The sequence below is a fragment of the Dicentrarchus labrax genome, unplaced genomic scaffold (genome assembly GCF_905237075.1).
Source record: "Dicentrarchus labrax unplaced genomic scaffold, dlabrax2021, whole genome shotgun sequence".
NCBI classification, from domain to species: domain Eukaryota; kingdom Metazoa; phylum Chordata; class Actinopteri; family Moronidae; genus Dicentrarchus; species Dicentrarchus labrax.
Window position 1 is genome coordinate 14,038,856 of NW_026136709.1, and position 25,173 is coordinate 14,064,028.

Sequence of the window (25,173 nt, forward strand, 5' to 3'; positions counted from 1 at the left end):
TTCAAGTGCCACCTTGTGGAGTAAAAAAAAAACAACACACACACAATTCTTCAGTTGGCAGCAAATACAAATGTCTCCTTATAAACTTTATTAATCAATTTTGTATTTACAAATACATACATAATCTAACAGTTCTGATATGAAACATTGGTATTTACAAAATAGCTCTTGGAAAAAAACTGATTCTGTACAGTACAACCTGATATAAGTTAGTAAATTACATTGGTAGGTAACTGTGCAGAAGGTTTCTTAATGACCCCAGAATACGCTATATTCAAGTTCTAAACCTACATTGATTTTGTTTTACCGAACAGTCGGTTTTTATTTCAAACAAAGAGCTTTAAAAGACCACATTTTCCTGTCACTGTCAAATAAAAAGATTTACAAATTATAACTTTGACATCATACATATGCCGAAGGAAACTAATTTAAGATTGAAACTGAACATGTAAACAACAAAAGACATACGTGGTGTCATTTCAACATAGAAACCGTTCATCAGATGCTTCACCACTTCTTCTTGAACATTTTAAAGAACAACACATCTCAAATTGAAAATTAAACTCTTCAGTTCGGGGACACCAGTTCAATCAAAACGCAGCAGGTTCTCTCCTCACACGGCTGAGCTGCCGTCGTGGCCCAGAATGTGGCTGATGTTGTGGGCAGGACGATTGGGCTGCTTGCCAGGGTCGGCTGACGAGGTGTTGGATAGAGACAGCAGGGGAGACATTGGCATGGCCGAACCATCTGTGGGCATGCCTGTGGCGATCTCAGGGAACAGCGAGGTGAGGCTGAAGTTTGATATGTGAGGGGTAATCCCAGACGAGTTGGCAATGGGCATAGGGGGCATATCTGAAAGCAAGGGGAAGCTGGCCTGGCCAAAACCAACAGGGCGAGGGGGGGAGAGGATAGAGCCAAAGCGGTTATTGAGGGGAGGAGCGCTGCCCTTGTCGGCACTCGGGCTGGTAAACATTTGGTTGGGAAAGTATTGGAGGGTGACATCGCTGGGAAGGCTGGGGTGAGCAGCTGGAGAATACGAAGGATAGAAGGAAGGTAAAGTGTTCTGGGGCTCCACAGGCAGAAGGGACGGTGTACGGGAGGCGTTGGGCTGGCTGACCGGAGGGATGAAAGTGGAGTTCGCATTGATGGGAGGTGGAGGATTCATCCCTCCTTCAGGAATAAAGGGGAAACCAAAGTTTTGTGTTAGGTGTTGGTCAGGAACCAGGTTGTTGTCACTAGGAACCTGTGAACTGTCTGTCATAAAGCGAACGATAGTACTGCGTCGTGCCTCTCCTCCAGACTGTGGTCTGCCCAGCAGCACCCCTCCTCCCGAAGGCAGAGGCAGATGTCCCTCAGGTTCAAAGGGGTTACTGTGTCTCAGAGTACCTGATCGAGCGCGGTCACCAGGTCTCAGCTTGGTGGGCTGAGTATCTCGGGGGATGTGGCGAGAGTGCTGGCTAACAGCAGTGGGTGGTCTGGAGGGGGCTGAGGAGCGGCCTGGCTCCGAGCTGCTGTGTGGAGTTGGAGGGTGGGGGAGACCTGCACGCACACCTGGGCCTCCATGCATATTACTGCTGACCTGAGAAATGTGGCCCTTGTTGCCCTCTCCAAGCCTCATAGCTGGGGCCTTCTGCGTCTGGGGCACACTGGGGCTGGAGGCCTTGACCTGTATGTCTCCTGAAGAGCTTCCAGGCACACAGCTGTACTCCATGCTGACTGGGGGACAGCACTGCACTCGCTGGTGGTTGCTCTGCTCAGGCAGGTGGGGGGAAAGGAGGCTTTGCATGAAACTCTGGTGACAACTGTCCTGCTCCCGGGGCAGTGCTGGTCCAACCTGTACTCCCTGTGAGCCAGGATGAGCTGTGCTGTAGCCGCCACGGTTCCTGCCATCTGCTGGAGGGCCAACACCCATCCTGAACCCTCCCTGCTGCTGCCCCTGAGGGCCCCTCTGGGAAGGTGGCACCGATTTAGAGGCCATGTCACTTCCACGAGACACCTGAGCCTCAAAACCACTGAGTTGATGTGCTCCTCCTCCTCCTCCCATGGCCTTGAATGGCGGACACTCAGAGACCCGCTGAACGTCGGCAGACACCGGGTGGTCAGAGGGCAGGCGATTCTGTGGGTTGTGTGCAATGTTGGCCTTCCCTCGTGATGTGTCCAGGTAACCGCGGAGGTCCGGCTGCTCCTGTGCGGCACCGCGGCCAGGCTGAAGGTGAAGACCCATGCGCTGTTGCTGTTCACCACTGGTGGAACTTTTACCGATGAGCGCCTCCGCAGAGTAATTGGAAACACGGTGGCGTTCCTGACGCGACGGAGCACAGGCCAGGTCAGATGACCGGGACGCAGGATTGCTGGGAGGAGAGATGAGCTGCTGCTCCAGAGTCCTAGAGCTCATCATCCTCTGCATAGCGTTATGGTCCTGACCAGGCTGAGGGAGAGAAAAAGTCAAAATGTTATTTTCATACAAAAGTCAAATATTCAACATCATCAATCTGTGTTTTCAGCTGGATTACCATAAAGCAATAAAGCCAGTTATGGTTTGAAGACTCAAACTCATTCAACACCATGTTTTGTTGAAAATATTGATAACTGGCAAGATATTACAATAATTTAATTGTGTTTCACTTGAAATGACTTAAAACCTTAAATTTTCATTCCTCTGTCTCAACTGTGGCTAAGGGGGCAGGGCGCTGTTTATTCACTGCAAGGTCCAGGACAGAAAAAGCTCCTAGGCAAGCACTTTGTTTTTGTTTTTAGGATGTTTTTTGCTGTGGCTGTGTAAATGTGGTCTGCTGCAGTGCATTGCTACAGCTAGGTCTTTGTAAGGAAAACTCTGTCATCAGCCAGTGTCAAATAGGTTGAACAGATTTACCAACCCAAAAAATACCTGGGGTTAACTTTTTTTTAAACGCATTTTACTGCACTGAGAGAAATGTCACCAGAAGTTAAAAAAAAGATATATATATATAAAATAAAATCGTTAGTTAGTTTAAGCCACTGTGTCTTGTTTCAACTCTTAAATCACACTCTCATGTTATCTACCATGTAACACTGACCTTGAGGTGCTCCTGCTGGGCCAGGTGGCTGCTGTGGTGGGCTCTGGATCCTGCTGCCTGGGCCTCACAGCTCTTCTCCTGGTGCCTAAAGTGCTGCTGCTGCTGCTGCTGTTGCTGCTGCTGCTGGATCTGCTGCTGTAGATGCTGCTGGTGTCTGGAGTGGGAGCTCTGCTGCTGCTGCAACTGCTGCTGCTGCTGCTGCTGCTGCTGCTGCTGTTGGTGCTGTTGATGCTGCGTCTGTGGCTGCTGTTGATGTGTCTGCTGTTGGTGATGAGACTGTTGGTGTTGCGTTGGCTGTTGATGCTGCTGCGATTGTTGGTGTGACTGTTGTTGATGCTGCTGCGACTGCTGCTGCTGCTGCGTGTGCTGTTGATGCTGCGTCTGTTGTTGTTGATGTGAGTGCTGCTGTTGAACTCCAGACTTTTCCAGGTGATGCTGCTTCTGTTGCAGGCCAGCAGGTGAACCAGTTTGAGTGCCTCTGACCAGTCCCCGCTTCTTCTGCACATGCTGCTGCTGCTCTTGCTGTTGCTGAAGCGCCCTCTGGTGTAGTGAGTGGCGCTGTGCAGGGTCAGGCTGTGTCAGGTGGTGTTGCAGATGATACAGATGGTGTCTCTGTTGCTCTTGCTGCTGCTGTTTCATGTAAAGGTTTCCCCCAGGTGCTGGCCAGGCTGGGTTGCAGCATGTTGTGGATGACCCTGGGGCAGATGAAGCACACCTGGCTGATTCTGCTCAGGGGGTCCTTGAGGAGGGCAGTGGCCATCCGTGGGCCGAACTACCGGGCTCATGAAAGAGTTTGTGGAGAAGAGGGGGCCTCCATTGTCTGAATTAATCCTCGTCATGACAGCTGAGGACGTGGGAGGCAGCTGTCCCACCATCATCTGGCTGTGGTCTGGTCCTTTCACATCCATATGGCTAACAGTGGTAGCTGATGGAGGGCAAGGCTTGGGACGTTTCCCATTGTTTAGCATCACCTCCTCCTGGGCCTGCCGCTTGGAAATGATCTTCGCTTGTCGCTCACCCACACCAACTCCAGCCTGAGCCCTCATTAACGCAGTCTTCAAGGGGGTGTACTCATTCAGCTGGGCTGCACCAGAGCAGGGGGAAAGAGCATTGTTTGAGGGCTGGGATATGTGTGCTGAGGTCCCCACAGGTGAGGGAACTGAGCCCTGTTGGCCAACCAGGTTGGGAGAGCCAGGGTACGGTTGCTGGCTCGAGCTGGGCCTGATCAGGTTGTTCACACTGAGGCTAGCCACAGTGCCGCTCTGGGATGAGCTCTGAGACTGGACCTGGGGGAGAGACTGAGACTGGGAGTATGAGATATTCTGTGGATGTCTACTTCCATTGGGCCCACTGACAGACCCGTCCCCAGCCTGTCCTCTGACAGATACCTGGACAGAAGGTTTGACTGTTACTGTGTCCATGGGTTTAGTCACTTTTGTCTGCTGTCCAGTTGAGCCCCTTTCTTTACTGCTAGACACTGGTGGTGTTTTTGGGGTCTCCCATGTGACAGTGGTGGGGTTTGTTGAAGCAGTGTTGTCCCCAGAACAACCTCCACTCCGTCTTCCTGGACTGTCCTGTTCTAGCATGGCCAAAGCCAGCATTTCTGCCTGCTCAGAAGTGAATGTAAATGTCCCAAAGGAGCTGGAGGATGCACTAATACTGTGGCCCTGGGGAAGCATGGATGCCACAGAGAACCCTCTGCCTCCCCCAGCACCTGTAGACATTGGAGAATCTGTCTGTCTGCTCGATGTCATAGGGTGCTCTATAGTTTGATCGTCAAGGTTAGTGTACACCTGTTGAGATAAGGCAAAATCCTTTCTAGAGGCAGCGTCAGACGTTGCTGCCACCATGCTCTCCTTCTCTGCTGCTGCTGAGTGTCTCTCTACCTGAGCCTCCCTTTCTCTTCTAGGGGGTTGGGGTGGTTTTACTTCAATTGGATGGCAGGGGGAGATGTTGGGCATATTCAAGTCATTCTGCTGTGTTGGAGCTCTACTGGTAGTCACCCTTTTCCTGAACTCTGAACTTGTTGTAGGGGCTGTAGCAGAGCTGTGGGCTGTAGAAAATGTTGCAGCAGGGGATGAAAGTGCAACTGTTGTGGACACCAAGTGTGAAGTGGTCGGCTGAGATTCAGGTTCATGACAGGGCAGAGAACCTTGGGTATTAGATCCCTGAGGACGACATACTAAAGTTGGTTGAGTAGTCTGATTTAAAGATACTGGTGTAACTGCTGTGACACCGCTGGTGCAGACTGGAGTCAGACATGCAGTGGAAACGGTGGTGGAAGTGTAACGAGTCTCACTGGCACCTGCAGAACTGACCACAGATCTGGTCTGTCTAGAAACAGCAGTGGTGGCAGCAGACTTACTTTGTGTTATGCCAGTTGCTGAATTGGTGGTTGCCTGTTTAACCTCTGGAACTGAGTGTTTGGTTACAGCTGAGTTGTTGCCAGAGACTACAGCTGGTTTACTCTCAATGGCCACAGCTGCAGTTACTGATGGCTTGACAGATGATGGCGTAACTGCAGTTGCAACACCACTAGTATTAGTATGACTGAATATAACATCAGTCTGAGATGCGCTGACGGAGCTTTTGCTCTGTTGATGGGATTGACTAAACACAGTTGACTCATTAGATGAACTACACACAATCATTATCTGAGTGTTTTGTGTCGAGTTAACGTTTGCTATAGCTTCACTACTATCTGTAGTTGTGACAGGTGTGGTACAACTGGGGGGAATGTCCGTGACTTTTACAGTCGAGGGCTGTAAAACTTGAGATACCGTAACTTGAACTGTTTGACTTTCTGCTGCAGCAGCCACTGGCTTGGCTGAGACAGCAACAGCAGGCTGTGCCTGACTAAGCTCTTTTTTCTTGGCTGGTTTAGTCCTTTTAACCGTTGCCCTCTTTGTATTTGTGCGAAGCCTCTTTCCTGAAGGTTTGGAGGCATTAACCACCAGCCCAGATTTGACTGGATTCAAACAAGGGACCTGTAGCTGCCGAGCAGGTAGAGCAAGTGTAGTAACAGGGACGGATGCTGGAACAGGAGGCTGCACTACTGATGGAGTAGCTGGAGGCTGACAATTGTTCTGGCTAGAAATGGTAAGTGGTAGGCCCTGAGAGATGCTCTGATTAAGACTGCTGAGTGCCCCTAAACTGTTGAGGGCCACATTAGTAGTTGGTTCCTCAGTGGTGGTGGGCTGGACCAGCTGGAGTGTACTCTGGCCACTCTGTGAGCTGGGTTTATCAGAGGTCTTCATGGGCTGCAAGGCAAACACCTGGCCGTTCACAGTGATAGTCTGTGGTGTTGGAGGAGCCGGTGGGGAAGAGGAGGCCTGGGTGACCTGAAGGGGATGGTTCATTTGAGGCTGAACAGGGCGTGGGAGAATGTGCACCAGCTGCTTTCCCCCAACACTCTGTAAGGAGGTGGCAGATGTTGAATTGCTGGTTGTGGGTATTTGAGTGGACACAACAGGCACTGCAGCCGGCACAGCCGCAGACACCATGCCAACCTGAGGATTCTGAGGGGCAGGTGCAGTCTGATTGGGTGCCTGGATGATTACAATATGCTGACAGGGTGTCTGATTAGTTATTTCCTCCCTTACAACTGACTGGGTTGGGCAAGTACTGGCCTGCTGCAGGATGACCACACTTGGGTTGTTAGCGTTCTGTGGTGCTGTTACACCTGAGGCTGTCCCTCCGGTTGGGTTTACTTGCAACACTTGCATGGTCTGAAGAATGGGCAACACGGTGGCCTGTGGCTGGGGCACCAAGGCGGGCTGAGGCTGAGAGATGAGGGCTGTCGGAGGACGGGTAACCAATGACGCTGGTTGAAGTACAGCAGACTGGGGCTGCGACACAACGGCAGTGTGGGCCACTACAGCTGGCTGGGGTACTATTGCTGACTGGGGGAGAACAGCACACTGAGGTTGGGGGGCTAGGACAGGCTGAGGCTGTGTCTGGTTTAGGATTGCTGACCGTAGCTGGGGCGGTCTCTGAAACGGCTGTGCTTGAATGTGGGCTGTAACGGGCGCTTGCTGTACAGGCACATGTGGTTGCATCTGTATATGAATGGGCTGGACAGAAGGTTTGTTGCCAACTGGACACACAGTCACCTGCTGGACAGCTTGGGTGGTGTTGATAACATCAGGGGTGGGAAGACTCTGGCAGACTGGCTGCACTGTGTTCCCCGCCATCTGCAGCGTTGTCCAGGTAGTCTGTGTGCTGCCTGCCGCACCAGCCCTCAAAAGAGCTTGGCTGTTGGGGATAGCAGTATAACTCACAGTCCTCATGGCAGTGTCCTGTGTGACCCAAGAGCAGACCTCTGAGTCCGCTGCTCTGGATGTGGTTATAGCTTTGGTAAGCGTGGTGAGATTGGACATGGGCTGAACAAGGCTTTCACTGGGGAGGTGTGAGGATGAGGTGGCTGGAGCAGCAGGCAGCGGTTGTTGGGGCAGGGCTGTGGTGGCTGCAGGGATCTGGAGGGTGATGTAAGACACAGACGGTGGCAGACTGGGGGCCGCTGGTGTCTCAACTACACACTGCTCTATCATCCTCAGGCCTGGCGTAGACTGGCTGGGTGCGGCCGTTGACCCAGGCAGAAGCGCAGGGGTGGAAGAAGAGGTATTAACTTGCAGCAGGGCTCCATTAACCCTCAACCTGGCACTGACCTCAGGAGGTGGCTGAAGAATTAATGTTTCAGATGACTGTTTCGCTGGGCTCGACTCCTTCCCTGCTGGGCACATCACATTGCCGTTGGAATAGACGATGATCCCCTTTGGGAGTTGGTGAGTGGGGGTCACCTTCGCAACCTGGGCGCAGCGCTGTTTGCCCTTCCAGTGAATAGTGGGGTCTTCTAAAAGGTTAATATCATGAGCTTTGAGGAGTTCGATGTATTGAGCGCTCTCCCTCCGCAGCTCCTCCAACTGACGCCGCAGCCGACGGATCTCCTCAGCTGTACAGAGACCAAACACACAAATAATGAATCAAGTCTATTTAATCATATGTTAATTCCAAGCACACATATTGTATAATGACACTTCATACATTATAAAAACTATTGTATTATTTCACCTTGGACTTTATCGCCTCCTTCCAGAAGCATTGTATCATTTTGTTTCTTCAGTTCAGTAATGTAGCGAAAAGCCTGTTCCAGGATCATGTTCTTACTCTATAAATAAGGGGATGGAGGTTGTTAATACACGCTACACAACAGTTGACTGGCCTGTACAAACACTCATCCGACCATAACATGTTGCTTTTAAGGCATAACAGTAATGCCGGCTTATCTCTTACCTGTTTAAGTGCCTGGGAACAGGGCAGAAGATTACCAATGCGGTTAATCCCAGCATTAATCTTCTCTTTTCTGTGTCTCTCAACTATATAAAGAAGAGACTAAACTTTAATGTCCAGTTACATTTCTACAAACAATCCACAAAACATCATTGTTCTCCAAGCAGCAAGGTTTGAATAGAAACACAACAGGAGATATTTCACCTGCATTGTGAGATTCTTTGTTTTTCTTCTTTCTGCAAAAAAGAAACAGCATTAAACATTTCTTATTACAACTACGCACATATTTAACCAAGGGCCCTGTGCTGATTACTTACTTGGGCTTACGACCAGGTGTCTGAGTTTCAGTCATCTCTGGCATCCTGTACTAACAGTTGCCTGTATGATAAAGGTACCAGTCAACACATTTAACAGCTGGTCCTTAAACCTCTTCCGTGCTCTTCCTGCAATGAAAACATAAAAGCATCCGGACACAGTGTGACTTTTAAACATGACACCAGACAATGTGTCTGAACACCTAATACGCGTTAGTGTTGTCATATCATTTGGTACAACAGTAGAGATCTTATGAAGCTACACTGAGCCACTGGTACAACTACTGGATGCTAACAAGCTGGTGTTCATTTACTTAGCTTTACAGCTAACCTAAACTACATTATCTGTATATTACAGCACAATTACAGACTGTTTACCGAACAGCTGAGAGTCCTGATGCACGGTGACAGTAAGTGATGCTCAGATAATTACCCCGTCTCTTCACTACCAAGAAAACTAGCAACCTGACCAAATAACCTATTCAGCTAGCTTTCTGTGAGCTAGCTGGCTAATAGCTATCTTAGCTCACCGTTACCGACATAATTATGAAGCGGATTAAAAACGGATTTCTTCGCGTCCCTGCTGATGACATGCTGCTAATGGATGGTACTTTCCACTAACCTCCAGCGTCGGCATTGTGGAGACTGTCCGTCCCCGCGAAAACTTTGAGATTGGAGGCTAACTGCTAGCTAGCAAAGCATTCAACTCAACTCATCTCTCAAAACAATCTGGATACACCTAACGTGACGCGGAAAGGGGCGGGCCCTGGGGGGAGCTGACAGCCAATAGCATTCCAGATCTGGGGAGGTTCCAGCCAATCACGACGTGCTAAAGGGCATTCAGGGACGGGGTTGCAACGAATGCACTTAAGACACTTCTTGTGCATCTTTAGACAGAGTTATGTTTAAAAACACAACATTCAAACATATTTCTGTGTGTTTATCTAATGGTTTGACATGAAACAGAAGACGACAATTAGCAACATGTTTACTGCAAATAGTAATTCCTTTATTCAGACGTTAAAAAGTCTTACAATATAGAGCTCCAGAAAAGATAAAATTCTTCAAAGAAAGGAAAAACATGCTTATACTACAGCGGAGAGGACACAACTCTCCTTGCATGCAGAGGGGTCAGAGCTTCCTCGGGGTAAAACACTGTTCAAAAAGACCATAACAAAATTTCCAAACAATCTGCAGAGCTTCAAAATCTAATGAAGGCGTGTGTAACAACAGAAGCCGACTGAGGCAGGAAGTTTGAGAAGACCATTTCTGCAAGGTGCCAAAAGGTGTTTAAGGTAAGATGTCTAAAAACACTTAAGTGCATTTAGAGACCACATCATCACACACCTTTATTTTTACTACTGAAAAATAATGCCCAAATCTAATCCCAAACAGCCGATCTGTTGTTATTCGAACATCCCTCACGAGACATTGTGTGTTGCCCTTCTCAGAAACACATTCGATACAACGATATTTTGTTTAGTTCTCTCGTCCCTTAATGTTTTCACTCTTAGTAGTAAACCCAGGAGAACCTCTGAACCATTTGCCACCTCGATGTAAAAAATAAAAAGAACAGTTGAAGGGGAATTAAATTAACAGGCTGGAAAATAAAGTTATTCAGAAATGATGAGTGGTGATCACGTCTTCCCACCACCTCAAAACCGTTCAGCTTTCCTTACGTCTGTACCGAGGGGATACATTTCTGCCTCTCCCCTCTGGACATGACATATCAACAAACTGGTCAGACACATTTCCCATAAATCCCAGGGTTCAGGTGGCGAGGGAATAGAGTTGTGACTGTTCCACGCAACAACTCGAAACATCACTCCAAGCTGACCAGCTGGGACTTGCGTGTCAGTGATGGTCTTTCAAACACTTTTACAGCTTCAAACCAACTGTTTACTTTTGCCCAACAGTATAGATATGTCCCCATTAGCTTCATAACCGCATAAAAACTCAAACACAAACAGTATGCTTTGCAAACACCACACCCTCCCCCTTCACCAAGTCTAAAACTGTCTGAAGTTGGCAACTTTGTCAATAGGAGCACTTTTAGATACCGAGCTTTTTGTCATTTTCAATCATCTGTATGAGGAAAGGGGAGCAATAAAATATGCAAAAAAAATCAAAGGGGGACCCCTTTGCAAAATAAATGCAGCATTTTTTGTACTTTAAATTTGTTTTCTCTTTTTAGCGTCCTTTGAAGAAAGTGTTGAATGTGTCGACCCTGGGGCATTTGTCACAGTTCTGTTTCTGTGGAGAGGGGCACATCTGTGCTCTTTCCAAACACTGTGCCCCTACTCTGCCTTCTGAAGCTCTCCGGTGGGCGCTGCACATGGGCTGCGCAGACTCTTCTGCAACACATGGGCATCTGCGGGCTCTATCCTCTTGTAGTAATTCTTTTTTGTTTCGATGATCTCGAAGCCAAACTTCTGGTAAAAGTGAATGGCTGACTCATTGCTGATCTGCACATGACTGTGGGAAGGGAAACAAGAAATTCAGTTAGTGGTAGAAAAGATCGCTCAGAAAAGCAGAAAAAAAATAATTTACATTTATGTTAGGGCGGAAAGAATCTGTCAATTTGATCGGTTTCAGTAAAAAAAAAAAGATATCACTAATCTGGTAGTTGCTTCTGTTGACTGCATTTAGACACTCACAGGTAAATGTTGTCAAAAGTGCCATCCTTCTCACAGATGTTTAGCACATGATTCAGCATCTTTGTACCTGGAGAGAAAGACAAAGGCAACGTTGGTAAAACCAAACACAAGATCACAAGTTTCACTGCAGCGTCTTCTAGAGATGCGGAGCTCCTTACCAATTCCAAGTCTACGGTAGGGTGCTAGACAGCCGAGCGTCATGATGTACAGTCTCTTCTGGTTCTGAGAGTGGTCCACTCTGCAGCACACAGCACCCACTGCAATGTCATTGAAGTATGCTGCAAGACAAAGAAAAGGTAAGACGGAAACATAACCAACAGACAGGTAAACCTTCCTTCCTTCCTTCTAACCTAAAGAGCAATGATTGCTAGACTGCAGAGGGCAGGAAGATGTAAAGGTTTTCATGACAACACAATTTGATTAGGACTATAATTGCGTGCATGGCTGAATGAATGACTGCTATGAAAACCAAGCAGTTAAAGGAGAATACTTTTCGTCTTTGTGGTTGTTAAATCCCCTACATTTCTCTGACGAAGGACTGAATTCTGCCAGCGATTTCCCTCCTAATATCTCACTGCATTTGCATTCCCTGTTAAAAGACTTATATCAGTATTAGAACATGAGTTGGGTTTCTTACCTAGCTTTGCAAGCTCTCCAACTTCCAGTACATCTTTGTAAAACTTGTCGTTGTAGCTGACAGGGAAGATGACCTGGTTCAGACGTTTCAGCTGCTTAATGTTGTGGGGCGTAACATCCCCCAGCTCGATCCGGCTACTGGAACAAGAGCAAAACGGTCAAATGGCTGACAACGGGCACACTGTTAGATTCAGGATAATTTGACTCAAATGCAATAAAGATCCACTGCAGCATGTTTGTAACTTAAAGACTATTTTCTTCCAAACCAACAACTCAAACGCAGTTGATTCATTTAATTAACATTATTAATGCTAAATCTGAAACAATTGATTAGTTTCGTCAATTAAGATAAAAAAGAGTCGGTATCTTTAAAAGAAACTGCAGCTTCTGAAAAGTGTGATGATTTTTCTGCTTTATGCTGCTTCACCATTTTCTGATATTTCACATATCAGACGATTCATTAATTGATTTAAGAAATTAATAGTTGGTTTTAATAACTGAAAGATTACAGCCCCTAAGCAACATGTATTGTCCTTATGATACAGATGTGGTGGAAGCTGTGCCACTGAGATAAAATGACACAACACAATGAGATGCCACACGCAGTATTACTCACCACCCTCTATCGCAACATAAACACCTGAAACTAATAATTCTGATATCCTCTCCTTTAATTTCTAGAACAGACAGACATTACAACTTCTAAAAACCAAGACTCACTTCTAAGATAGCCTAGTAAATGTGTGTGTGTGTGTGTGTGTGTGTGTGTGTGTTATAGAGTCAAAGTAAGTGACCCACATACAACTCCGCAGCCTGTGTGGTTCAGGGGTTCACTGGAGGTATTTATAGGAGACTACACATCCCAAAAAAAAAAAACAGCTGTTGGTCACGTGTGTTGTTGCATCCATCCACAATCCAGTGAAACCCTATCTGAACAATTAATACACCGATTATCGCCCACATGCAATCTGACAATCCACACACACACACACACACACACACACACACACACACACACACTCAGGAGTTGCTGTCGGTGTAAACGTCAACACGGTGACTGACACAGAGCCGGGACAACAGACCGCTCACGGTGCCAGGAGCTCGTCAAGCTGCCAACTATCTGGCCCCACCACGCTGTAAGCTTCAGTGCAGTCGACATTATCTGACACCCGGAGTCTGCCTGTGGTCGCTGGGCTGAAGTGGGTTTACTGACTCAGCTTCCCACTAGCAGCTAACGTTAGCGGGTTAGCTTTGCCTGCCCGCGACCTGAACGAACCCACAAGCGGCTCAAGTGGCCGCGAAGCACCGTACCAGAAGTGTTACGGTATCGATGCTGGCGCTGGTTTTTTTTTTTTTTTTTGTTTGTTTTTTGTTTTTCCCCTACATCTAATATAAAAGCAGCTTAGCAGGCTAGCTAGCCTCGCCGTCTCCTCCCCTTGTAGAAAAAAAAAAAAACAGACATGAAAAACTTTACTCGTGCTAAGCTACTTATTCGTGACTCAAAAGCTTACACTCACCCTTTCATTGTAAACAGATAGTATCCCTTATTTTCGATGAGGCTGAACTTTAGAGTTGTTTTGGGTAAAAAAAGGAGGATTTTGTGACAGAGTTGGGGTCGGGGATGCCTCCCGTTTTACCCTCCACATGTAGCTAGTTGCGGTAGTTGCAGTTAGCTTTAGCCGCCGCACTCCTTCCACGACTGTGTGGACACTGTCAACCCTGACCCCCGCATGCGCAGAACGCTGCTGCAGGTTAGGAGGGGGGATTATTGTGCCCGGGAGTTTGGTCTGTCAGGATGCGACCGTCAAAGGAAGCGCCTGTTTAGTTTCGTTATAGAGTGTTTAAAAAGCCACGTAGGGTACTTTACGTGTTTGGGTGATAAATTGTGTTTTTGTTGTTTAATCTGAGAAGAAAGAGATTGAGTTCGCTTGAGGCGGGATTTGTAGCAAACGTGAGAGGAAGCGCGGCCCGTGAGGCTAAACTCAGGGCCACGAATACCCACATTATATATGCATGTTACAACTACTTTCATTTTTGGATCCGTTTCTGTAGTTTTGCTGAATTACATAAAAATAATAAAAATATTTTTAACACACTGTCAAGGGAACAACATTAAAAACATAACATGTCCCCTAAATACATAATGAGACCACTTCAGAGAGGTATTAATACATTATTTATTGATATAGAACTATTCTTCCATTTTACCATCGCTATATTTTAGATTATGTTTTGTGTGTGTGTGTGTGTGTGTGTGTGTGTGTGTGTGTGTGTGAGAGAGAGAGAGAGAGTAAATATTTAATCACTGCAATTTGTTATAGCGCCTCCATTTTGGCTCAAGGCTTGCTATAAAGATATTAAACTCGTGAGAGATAGGCTCCTGTAATGTTAGGTCTTAATTGCAGGGCCACATTGACCTGCAAGGGGGCAAAAATTAGTTGTTTGAACCTGTTATATATGTAGATGTCTTATTCATATTATTTATTATAAGGAAACAATGTTATAAGAATAGTTTTATGTTATATTATTTTATTTAAACTCTTCAGCTTCCCTCCTATAGTTATCAGTTGAGACTTTCTACACAGCTCTTTTTTCTGTTCCTGCTGCTCTCTAAGTCAATTGCTAAGAAATCCTTCATGTCTAAAGCTCCCTCTGACTGGAATAATCTTCCTGTAAATATCCGGTCCATATCATATCATTATCACCTGTTTAAAAAAGCCCCGTCTTCTTATTTTAGGGTCAATTGTACATGCTCTTATGTCAGTTGTACATATCCATAATAACACCTTTTATAATTTTGTAATCATGGTTTGTAACTCTATTTACGTAACTCTATTTTGTACCTAATTGTTTACCTAATACCTTGTTTTCTGTATTGTTTTGCTTTCTTCCTTTTGTTGTTTTTGTTTTGTCTCTGTATATTGTGTTTGTTTTAGTCAAATTGTATACTGGTATCTTCGTCAATTGTGTACTTTTTGTCGTTGAGGACAAATTATATAATATTATATTATTTAAACTCTCCAGCTTCCCTCTCATAGCATACGAATTATATATTATTTTTTAAATATATACATGTCAGCACAACATATTATATTATATTAAATTATATTAAATTAAATTAGATTAAATTACATTACATTATATTAAATTACATTATATTAAATTGAATTAAATTAAATTACATTATATTATATTAAATTATATTACATTATATTTAATTTAAATTAAATTAAATTAAATTAAATTAAATCACATCACATTACATTACATTACATTACATTATATTATATTACATTATATTAAATTGAATTAAATTAAATTACATTATATTATATTACATTATATTACATTACATTACATTACATTACATTAAATTAAATTAAATTAAATTAAATCACATTACATTATATTAAATTACATTACATTATATTATATTATATTATATTATATTATATTATATTATAGTATAGTAAAGTATAGTATAGTATAGTATAGTATATTATATTATATTATATTATATGCTTGCTGTAGAGGAATGCTGAGCCAGAGTGATCGATCACAAACTGCTCACCACTTCAAAATCTTTGCAGTCGTCCCTGGGCGGAGCCAAAATGGCGGCGGTTGCAGGGGCCCAGCAGTAAAACCGAGCAGCCAGTGAATGAAGTCAGCTGATCTCCGTCTGCTGTCACGCATCGCAGCAACCATCGTTTTCTCTCTCGAGGCAAGACAGTAAACCACCACCTCGTAATCAGACGGTAACTATTACATTTTCTTGTTTAACTGTGTTGCATTATTGTTATTTCGACGTTGCAGACGGACTTTGTTGAGTGTTTATTATGAAATAATTTAGCTTTTCTCGTTGGGCCAAAACGGTAGAGGCAGCAATTCTTCATCCAGGCCGAGAGACCAGTGTTGCTGTCGTTTTCATAATACCGAATAACATATGGAGCAAGCTAACGTTGTTTTTAATCGTTAAGACAAAGTAAGATTTGATATTGCAGGCGTGTTAATTCACGATTTATCGGCCGGATTTTAGACTTTGTGTGCTGTAAGTTAAGATAGCTCGGGTGCAGTTTCAAGGGAAGCTATCACACTTAATACTCCGCATTAAAATCAAATTTAAAGCAATGACACGAAGCCCCTGTTCATTATGTACCATATACAGACCACCATGTCATTAAATATCTACTATTAGCCATGGGTTTCTCCATTAAAACTATACAACTGAGCTGAGTTTCATGCGATCAGCTAACCTGCATTCAAGTTTGCAATTAACATCAGTGTGTCAGGATGTATCTCATGATCATCTCACTGTCATGCCACATTTCTGAGCCTATTTTTGCACAGACACCAGTATCTACATGCACATGCATCCTCCCAGTGTTGTTACTGTGTTGTCCTGTGGCTCAAATATCCAGTAAGGAGCACAGACAGACAAAAAGCCTGCTTTAAGTTACAGAAAATACAGGTATTTTCCCCCTTCTGTCACTTTTTTATTTGACATTTGTTAACAACAGGTGACTATTCCCACCTTTTTTACCATCCTTCACATAATAGCCAACATTAATGTCTAAGATCAGTATAATAATGAAGGGTAAAATTATCTTTAGTATGCCCCATGCCCATTTTATCTGGAGGATTATAGTCAGGGGATAACGTCTCCAGTGTTTCCACACACACACTCATGATTTGTACTTCCCAGTTTTGCACCATGCTAGTTTTCCACTTCCTTAAAGAGCAAGGCCAGTCAGTCATGTGCCAGGGATCATATGATCAAGTGTCATGTCTGTTGTTGTAGCAGTCAGGATTATTACAAGAGAATCTGACCTTAACTGCTTGTAAAGAGGCTTGTATCAAATATTATAGTCATTTAAGGCCTTTTTTTGGGTCAAACTTTACATGTAATTCTAGTTTGTTTTAGATTTAATCAAGCTGCTAGAGGTGTGTGTGTGTGTGTGTGTGTGTGTGTGTGTGTGTGTGTGTGTGTGTGTGTGAGAGAACTCATGTAAATGAATCATTAGAACAATAGACCTTATCTTCCTGCTGTATGCTGCTCTTTTAAGGCTCCTCATCAGGTACACATTGATACTTTTAATTGTTAAGGTATACCTGTAAACTGAGATAATTAAAAAAAGACACATAATTACCAATCAGTTGCAAGGTAATTTTGTATCGTTTTGGTCTTTGCCTGAGGGAGAGTGAAACCTTTTTAGGTGTCATTCTTGTAATTCCTGCGTTGACCTGTTGGTGGAGCTGCTATATTGCTGCACAGATGGGTTAAGCAGCCTAGCGTAAACAGGAAGATCTGTACATCAGTGGGAAGGACAAAATAAGGGCATGGCTGTAGAGTACTGTCTGTGTGATACGACTGTCAGATAGAGGAATGAGGAATATCAAATTTAAGTAGTATGAACATGTTGACTGGCTCTGCTGTGTCTGATGCATGCAGTATACTGCACATAAGTCTGCTCTTGATTGTGAGCAGAGCATCTGCAGTCAGCTCTCTGTGGGGATGGGGCTGTGTCACGACTGATGACAGCTTGTGTTTGTGTTAGTCAGGCATGTAGCCGAATGGAGTTAGGATAATATCTAGCAGATATGTGATCTGAAAATGACAGAAAAGCATGAATAATAGGAGGCAGGAAATCATGCAGAGATGCAGAGGTTTTTCTCCCTCTATGAAAAAGGATCATGCTGTGTTAGATACATATATTGTCTGTACATATGTGAAGGGGAAGACAGAGGTGCGTGCTGCTCTGCGGGATTCCCCCCTCTAATGTTAGCCTGATGCGTCATATTGACTGTACTACTGGACCTGAAGTGTGTGCAGCCAAGGAGGAGAAGGAGAATAGGGGGGTGGCCTAGATCAGGCTGAGAAATAGAGTCGTGAGTAGTGATGTTGCTGTATTTTCCTGGCGGTTTCTATGGTTAAAGTAGGAGGTGCCACTACCGAGGTACCGCCATAGTGCCAGGAAGATATCTGTCTGTGAAATTGTGGATTCTTTAAATATTATCTTTAATTTTTCGGCCTTTTATGATTTAGGAAATTAATTTTGTTCATGTTGAAAATTACTAACTGTTACAGGTTATTAACTTTGCTTTTACTCAGAGAACTTTTTTAACAAAATGTTTTATGTTTGCGTCACTATTTAAAAAGAAAATAGATTTAATTCTCCATTCTGGCCGAGTTCTTAAACAGCCTGGTGGTCTCATATGAAATTAACTGTAACAACAGTAATCAAAGCAAACAGTTCCCACAGCCGCCTCGTGGCTGCTAATACAATGTATTAATAATTACAGTGTAGACACAGAGGTTAGAGGGCAGCCTCTCTTCTCCTTTCCTTTGTTTACTGATGTCTCATTCACATTATTCCTCTCCTCTCCGCTCTCCTTCCACCCAGACTTATAAACCTGTAAAGATGGACACGTCCAAGCTGCCCAAGATCAGGGATGAGGAGAGAGAGAGCCAGTTTGGATTCGTTCATGGAGTCTCCGGACCAGGTTGGCTAACACACACGAATAAACACTATCATCACGATCAAACTCGTTGCACTTAATCATTTTCTCTTCAGCCTTTTCAGTCTGATTGTTTAACCTCGTTTTGTTTTTGTAGTGGTGACAGCTACAGCCATGGCGGGAGCAGCCATGTATGAGCTGGTCCGTGTCGGCCACAGTGAGCTGGTGGGAGAGATTATCAGGCTGGAGGGAGACATGGCCACCATCCAGGTCTACGAGGAGACATGTATCCTTCTGACTATGTGACTATCCATTCTCTGTCTTTGCTTGATGTCACAGCTTTTATGTTGATCTGTTGTACAGCTGCTGTAAGGTGTACTTTTCTTTGAGATAATCAGGTTGATTCAGTCAGAGAGCAAAGAGTGATATAATGCCAGCCCTGTCTGTGTTCGGTGGATGTTGATAACATCTTCATTTATATAGCACATTTCAAACACAGAGGCAAATAAAAGCATTTGCATTACATTAAAAAACAATAAGCAATAAAACTAGAATAAAATCAATTAGAAGAATAAAATAGAATAAAATAAAATACAAATAGATTAGAAAAGAAATGCAGTCACAGTGCAGCAATAAGTTTCCCCAAATGCAACAAAGGAAATAAAAGTGCAGTAGAAACCAATCAATCAGGGGCCTGTAGGAGCCAAACAAATAAATAGTATTAAAGTAAAGGTGATTGTTAAAATACTTAAAAGTGTGTGTGTGTGTAGGATTTAATGGCATCTCGCTGTGAAGTTGCAGATTGCAACCAACTGAAAACCACTGTCCTTCCAGGCGTGTATGAAAGACTCCGGTAGCTGCAAAACTCATAAAAAGCCCTATCTAGAACCAGGTTTGTCCGTTCTGGGCCACTGTAACCATATTTTATAGAGCCTACCTTCCTTTCCTTTTAATAATTAATGAATTGAAATGTATTTATCTCATCCAGTTTGTATGATTAGAGGCCAGCAGACTGACTTCAGGTCTCACTATATTAGGATCCATGACCTAAACTACTGTCATTGTGTCTTAACAGGCACATTTAATTACTTAATTATTTAACTTAATAACAAGTTTAATTTGACAGATTACGACAGCTCTTAAAAAGTATTTGGAAATATTTTGTTCTCTTTTGTAATCTTGGACCGGTGTAACCTATGTAATACCTTTTTAAAGTGTAAGATTGTTCACACAAACAAAGAGGGGAACGACTGCACTGCGTCCTTTCACTGCTCTTCTAAAATATCTACTCCTAATTCTTGTTAATTTTTCAGATGTTGCATAGTAGCATCTTGCATATGTAAAAGTGGAAATAGTTTCCATTCAGACTTATTTCCTGAGCTTGAACCCAGCCGGTGTGTCTGTTGGAGATCCCGTGCTGCGTACAGGGAAACCTCTCTCTGTGGAGTTGGGTCCAGGAATCATGGGATCCATCTTTGATGGTATCCAGCGACCACTTAAGGACATCAATGACCTCACACAAAGCATCTACATCCCCAGAGGTGTAAACATCGGAGCCCTCAACCGAGACCTCAAGTGGGAGTTTACTCCCAGCAAGAGCCTGCGGGTAAGTGACTTCAAACTTTCATCTTGACATGTTAAAATTATCGGGCGAATTAACCCCCCTTTTTTAAAAACTTTAAAAAAAATTTTTTTTTTTATCACTGTTAGGTTGGCAGTCACATCACAGGAGGAGACATCTATGGCATGGTGTTGGAGAACTCCCTCATCAAGCACAAGATCATGCTGCCTCCCAAAAACAGAGGCACTGTAACCTACGTGGCTCCACCTGGAAACTACGACGTCACCGTGAGTCCGCCGCCCTCCACCTACAGCTGTGCAGTAACTGTTAGACGTTGCTTTGTGTTGATGGTGTGTGTGTGTGTGTGTGTGTGTCTGTGTGTGTCTGTGTGTGTGTGTCTGTGTCTGTGTCTGTGTCAGGATGTGGTGATGGAGCTGGAGTTTGAGGGGGTGAAGGAGAAGTTCACCATGGTGCAGGTGTGGCCCGTCAGACAAGTGCGGCCCGTCACAGAGAAGCTGCCCGCCAATCACCCGCTGCTGACCGGACAGAGAGTGCTGGACGCCCTTTTCCCGTGAGTCTCACATCCTTAAGACATGTTGAAATTTTTTTCCTGTACGGAGAGTTTCTTTTTGACTCTCTCCTCTCTTCTTCATGTGAAGGTGTGTGCAGGGAGGAACCACAGCCATCCCCGGAGCCTTTGGTTGTGGAAAGACTGTCATCTCTCAGTCCCTGTCCAAGTACTCCAACAGTGACGTCATCATCTACGTAGGCTGCGGGGAGCGTGGTAACGAGATGTCAGAAGTACTGCGAGACTTCCCTGAGGTGAGTAGCGAGAGCGCCACCGTTGTTTCCCAACTAGAGTGGCTTTGATGGGTGTTCTGACCGTGTTGTCTGGCCAACAGCTGACCATGGAGGTTGGCGGGAAGACTGAGAGCATCATGAAGAGAACGGCACTGGTGGCCAACACCTCCAACATGCCTGTAGCTGCCAGAGAAGCCTCCATCTACACAGGTATCTGTCAGTAATACGCCGGAAATACTCTTCACTTTCTCCTTTGATTGCATACTAACTGACTTTGTTTTGACAGGAATCACGCTGTCTGAGTACTTCAGAGACATGGGGTACAACGTGAGCATGATGGCCGACTCCACCTCCCGTTGGGCCGAGGCTCTCAGGGAGATTTCTGGCCGTCTGGCTGAGATGCCTGCTGGTAAGTTTGGAGTCTCCTCGATATTATTGTAAGAGCTGAAGCTGAAGGCAGATTCCGGTTTCGGTATTTCTGACATTAAGTGAAAAACAGCAGTTTTTCAGTGTTTGTTCATTCAGGTCGGGCATCAGACTCTGAATTTACAGGAAATAAGCAAATCATTCTCTATAAATTAGGTCTTTTGTAGTGATCAGTATTTACTTTTTGAAAGGAAGTAGGAGGGAATCTGAATTTCACAAAACTAACACAATCCTCTGCTTGCACAATCAACAAACTGCTTTCTATTCTGCCTTTGACTTTGAAGTATTTTATGCTAATTTACAACAGGTTCAGCTAAACCCTCAAATGGCACAAAGTTGTACAATCTGTTCTTTCAACTACAATGGAAACAATAAGACGATTAATTGATTCGTTGATTGACAACATTTTTAATTAAATGATAACTGATTTATTGTTTTTAAAGCAAAAACGAAATGGTTCCAGATTCTCAAATGTGAATATGAAATATTTTCAGGTTTTCTCTTCTTTGATGGTGAACTGAATATTTTTGGGGTTTCCTGTCGCTCTTAAGCCGTCACTATCAATTAAAGGCAATAAAAGTAAAAAGAATTTAGAAAGGACTCTTGGAGCTTGTGATAGATAATTTTCACTACTTCTCTTGACTGACTAATAAAGAAAATAATATGTGGATTAATCGATAATTAAAACAATCGTGGGCTTTAGTTGCAGAGTAATAAATTGTACATTGAAACAACAAGAAGAAGTCATGGCAGAGAGGAACAAACGATCCAAAGCATGGCTTCATTACACAAAGAAAGATGTAATGTGGAATAAGTGGAAACATCTTTCTAGGAGGATTCCAGGAGAGCCATGTGTTTGACACTCTACGTCAGACACTGCCTGCCAATCGAGCAGCACGTCCGTTACAGAGGATAATTATTGTATGCTATAATTACATTAACACATTAACGCTGGCAGGCTTAGTAGATTTTTTTTCTTTTTCTTTGACTTCCAAATGAAACCATGGTTTAAAAAAAGACGAGTCACATGCATGCCTTTTTTCTACTTCTACACTGAGTTCAGACTCAGATAATTAAACAGATGCTGAAAATCTGTGTAAGCCTAATTTTTTGCAGAAATTAATGAGGGAATTGAAATCCAGTACAGTGGTACAGTTCTCTCACCTCTTTTGTGTGATCATGGTAACCTGGTAGGAAGCATAAAGTCTATCTGTGTGTTTTCTGTATCTGCCCACAGACAGTGGCTATCCTGCCTACCTGGGTGCCCGTCTCGCCTCTTTCTACGAGCGTGCTGGAAGGGTGAAGTGTCTGGGCAACCCTGAGAGGGAGGGCAGCGTCAGTATCGTAGGAGCGTGAGTACAGCTTTATTTTGTCCACTAGAGGGAGACATTACCCTGCACATCTTGTATGGACTGTAAAAGGAATATAGCAGTTAAACAGCTTGTTCTTTCCTCAGTGTATCGCCTCCAGGTGGTGACTTCTCTGACCCTGTCACTTCAGCCACTCTTGGTATTGTACAGGTAAATCATTAAGTTGTGTCATTAAGCTTTGTTAACTAAAGGTGCTCAGTTCTTCACTTTATGTTATTAATATTCCCTCTTTCAGGTGTTCTGGGGTCTGGATAAGAAGCTGGCTCAGAGGAAGCACTTCCCCTCTGTGAACTGGCTGATCAGCTACAGCAAATACACCCGTGCTCTGGATGAGTATTACGACAAGCACTTCCCCGAGTTTGTGCCCCTGCGTACCAAGGCCAAGGAGATCCTGCAGGAGGAGGAGGACCTGGCTGAGATTGTGCAGCTTGTCGGAAAGGTAATTTAAGTCGGCGGCAGTGGTTTGATCTTTCGATTAACTTTTCATCTGAAAAAGTACTGCTCCAATGCATTTTTTCCAGTTTAAGTAAATTTAAATTCTTTTAACAGGCATCACTGGCAGAAACGGATAAAATCACCCTTGAAGTGGCCAAACTGCTCAAAGACGACTTCCTGCAGCAGAACGGTTACACTCCTTATGACAGGTAACGTCACACACTGCATTTTTTTCTTCTTTGTCACACACAGTCACTGACCAGAGTTCAGATAAATGCTGGACAACTTGGAGATAAAGTGAAGGGGGACATTTTCTCTGAATGTAAACCTGAAAAATGAAAAAGAATTTACTGATCTAATCTACTGATGACTGATAACAAACTATCTGACTTTGCTCCTCAGGTTCTGTCCCTTCTATAAGACGGTGGGCATTCTCTCCAACACGATTTCTTTCTACGACATGGCACGACACGCAGTGGAGACCACAGCTCAGAGCGACAACAAGATCACTTGGGCCATGATTAAGGAGCACATGGGAGAAATCCTCTACAGGCTCAGTTCAATGAAATTCAAGGTACTGTGTGTGTGTGTGTGTGTGTGTGTGTGTGTGTGTGTGTGTGTGTGTTAATTCCTCAATAGATATTTTTTAGACTTTTTTAATTTCAGAAACAGAATCAGAAATACTTTATTGATCCCCATGGGAAAATTTGTTTTGAGAATAGTTTCTAAGCTCTAAAACTCATAATCAAATTAAAGAAAAAGAGAAAATTATTTTTTATTTAAAGCGTTTAACATTCTGCAGAAGTTGCAAGGATGAAAAGGTTGAGAACGGCTGTTTAAAGGACACATTTGAGTTTTTAATTGACTTTTGCTTCATCAACATACAGCGCTCTTTAAGTGTGTTGGAAGTCTGCATATACACAAGTGTATTTGTGCTATATGTTGAAGGGATTACCTCCACCCATCAAGTTTTCTTTTTTCAAGAGGGACCTTGCCATGGGGGCAGTATAAAAAATTACATATACTATACTACAAAGAGTATAGACAGTATTCAGCAGAGATGAATAATCAGTTATGAGTTTCCAAAGCAAGTTTAGAAGCATTGACCAAGATGGCTGTTGTCCAGATCCAGAAAGTAATCAGCTCTGATGGTTTCAGGTCTGTACTTGAACTTCACGTTTAAGATTGTGTTTCTTTGTCCGTGCAGGATCCAGTGAAAGACGGCGAGGCTAAGATCAAGGCCGAGTACGCTCAGCTCGTGGAGGACATGCAGAACGCCTTCCGTACGTTGGAAGAATAGGCTCCCTCTGCCTCTCGCGACCTTTATGGATTTCATCTCTGAGCCCTCCACTGAAGAATCACATTCCACCTCCTCGTGTTCCTGAAAAACCTGCGTGCTCCCCTGTGCTCCTTTTTTGTGTGTGTGTGTGTGTGTGTGTGTGTGTGTGTGTGTGTGTGTGTGTGTGTGTGTGTGTGTGTGTGTGTGTGTGTGTGTGTGTGTGCGCGCATTTTCATGTGGAGGGAAAAGAGAAAGATGTACTGTATTCATTATTATTTGTTGCCTCATATCGGCGTACTCTGGATCCTCTGCATGGTCGCTGATCATGCATGCGTGTGTGAATTTAATGTGTGTTTGAAAGAGGGATCTCTTCACCCCTTTTCTTCCTTTCTCTGTTTACATGATTTCTGTGTGTAACTGTGTTGCTCTTCCTGAAGAGGATTGTTCGGTTGATGTATTGTAATTCAAAAACCATCTGTACAGAAGAGTATTGAATATAAATTTAATAAGATCAGTCTATTTATTGCCAGCATTTTTGACGTAAAGGCTCTGTTGTTCTTTCTTTTTGTTTTTATGGTTGTGTTTCACGCTGTGCAGTGTCGTGTACTTTGCTGTGTGAATGTGTAAGAGTCGGACTCCAATGCTCTGCTGTCCAATACTTTCATCATGTTACTCCCAAAGAATTAAAACATGGGGAAAAAGATTAATGTGTGTGTGTGTGTGTGTTTGTCTGTTTGACCTCATGGTTTCTGGAAATTATGCATCAGAGCTGCAGAACTGGTCTCTCTGCATATCACACATACTCTCCAGCACCGTCCCTCTTTGGATGCTTTGTGCATAGAAATCATTTTAACTACTAAAATAATTGTTCTTTTAAAAAAAAAGTAAGAGCT

At 44.0% G+C, this 25,173-nt stretch overlaps 3 protein-coding genes across 4 annotated transcripts; 1 reads left to right on the forward strand and 2 right to left on the reverse strand.

Annotated features, from left to right (window-relative positions):
- Positions 1-46: 46 nt before the first annotated feature.
- Positions 47-9,381, reverse strand: LOC127369445 (basic helix-loop-helix domain-containing protein USF3). Its single transcript, XM_051410845.1, is given in 8 exon segments — positions 47-2,428; positions 3,057-3,712; positions 3,715-8,007; positions 8,127-8,223; positions 8,349-8,431; positions 8,550-8,581; positions 8,663-8,723; positions 9,282-9,381. Coding segments are annotated over 7 exon segments (7,020 nt in total). The 5' UTR covers positions 8,707-8,723; positions 9,282-9,381; the 3' UTR covers positions 47-613.
- Positions 9,382-9,646: 265 nt separating this feature from the next.
- naa50 (N-alpha-acetyltransferase 50, NatE catalytic subunit) lies at positions 9,647-13,675 on the reverse strand. Of its 2 annotated transcripts, none has more exons than XM_051410660.1 (5): positions 13,470-13,675; positions 11,954-12,087; positions 11,475-11,594; positions 11,317-11,383; positions 9,647-11,134 (listed from the first exon to the last, which is right to left on the reverse strand). In XM_051410660.1, exons 1-5 carry the CDS (start codon positions 13,475-13,477, stop codon positions 10,957-10,959), a joined length of 507 nt encoding a protein of 168 aa, XP_051266620.1. In that variant the 5' UTR covers positions 13,478-13,675; the 3' UTR covers positions 9,647-10,956. The 2 variants fall into 2 exon arrangements, with proteins under 2 accessions (XP_051266620.1, XP_051266619.1); XM_051410659.1 differs by having other exon boundaries at positions 11,954-12,090; positions 13,470-13,674.
- A 1,901-nt stretch (positions 13,676-15,576) lies between these two features.
- atp6v1ab (ATPase H+ transporting V1 subunit Ab) lies at positions 15,577-24,983 on the forward strand. Its single transcript, XM_051410658.1, has 15 exons — positions 15,577-15,707; positions 18,354-18,453; positions 18,566-18,694; positions 19,800-20,014; positions 20,119-20,256; positions 20,389-20,540; positions 20,629-20,791; positions 20,872-20,980; positions 21,057-21,179; positions 22,434-22,548; positions 22,653-22,716; positions 22,802-23,005; positions 23,116-23,210; positions 23,404-23,575; positions 24,209-24,983. The coding sequence occupies exons 2-15, from the start codon at positions 18,372-18,374 to the stop codon at positions 24,299-24,301; spliced, it is 1,854 nt and encodes a 617-aa protein (XP_051266618.1). The 5' UTR covers positions 15,577-15,707; positions 18,354-18,371; the 3' UTR covers positions 24,302-24,983.
- Positions 24,984-25,173: the final 190 nt, after the last annotated feature.

What these genes read in the sequence shown, in the direction of transcription:
- naa50 (XM_051410659.1), bottom strand. An exon ending in TGGAGAGCTTGCAAAGCTAG is followed by an intron (nt 11,595 to 11,953) that starts GTAAGAAACCCA and finishes TTTGTCTTGCAG; the next exon opens with CATACTTCAATGACATTGCA. An exon ending in ACTTTTGACAACATTTACCT is followed by an intron (nt 11,135 to 11,316) that starts GTGAGTGTCTAA and finishes CCCTTCCCACAG; the next exon opens with TCATGTGCAGATCAGCAATG.
- atp6v1ab (XM_051410658.1), top strand. Translation starts at nt 18,372, where the DNA reads ATGGACACGTCCAAGCTGCCCAAGATCAGGGATGAGGAGAGAGAGAGC. An exon ending in CCAGGTCTACGAGGAGACAT is followed by an intron (nt 18,695 to 19,799) that starts GTATCCTTCTGA and finishes GCTTGAACCCAG; the next exon opens with CCGGTGTGTCTGTTGGAGAT. An exon ending in TACTGCGAGACTTCCCTGAG is followed by an intron (nt 20,792 to 20,871) that starts GTGAGTAGCGAG and finishes TCTGGCCAACAG; the next exon opens with CTGACCATGGAGGTTGGCGG.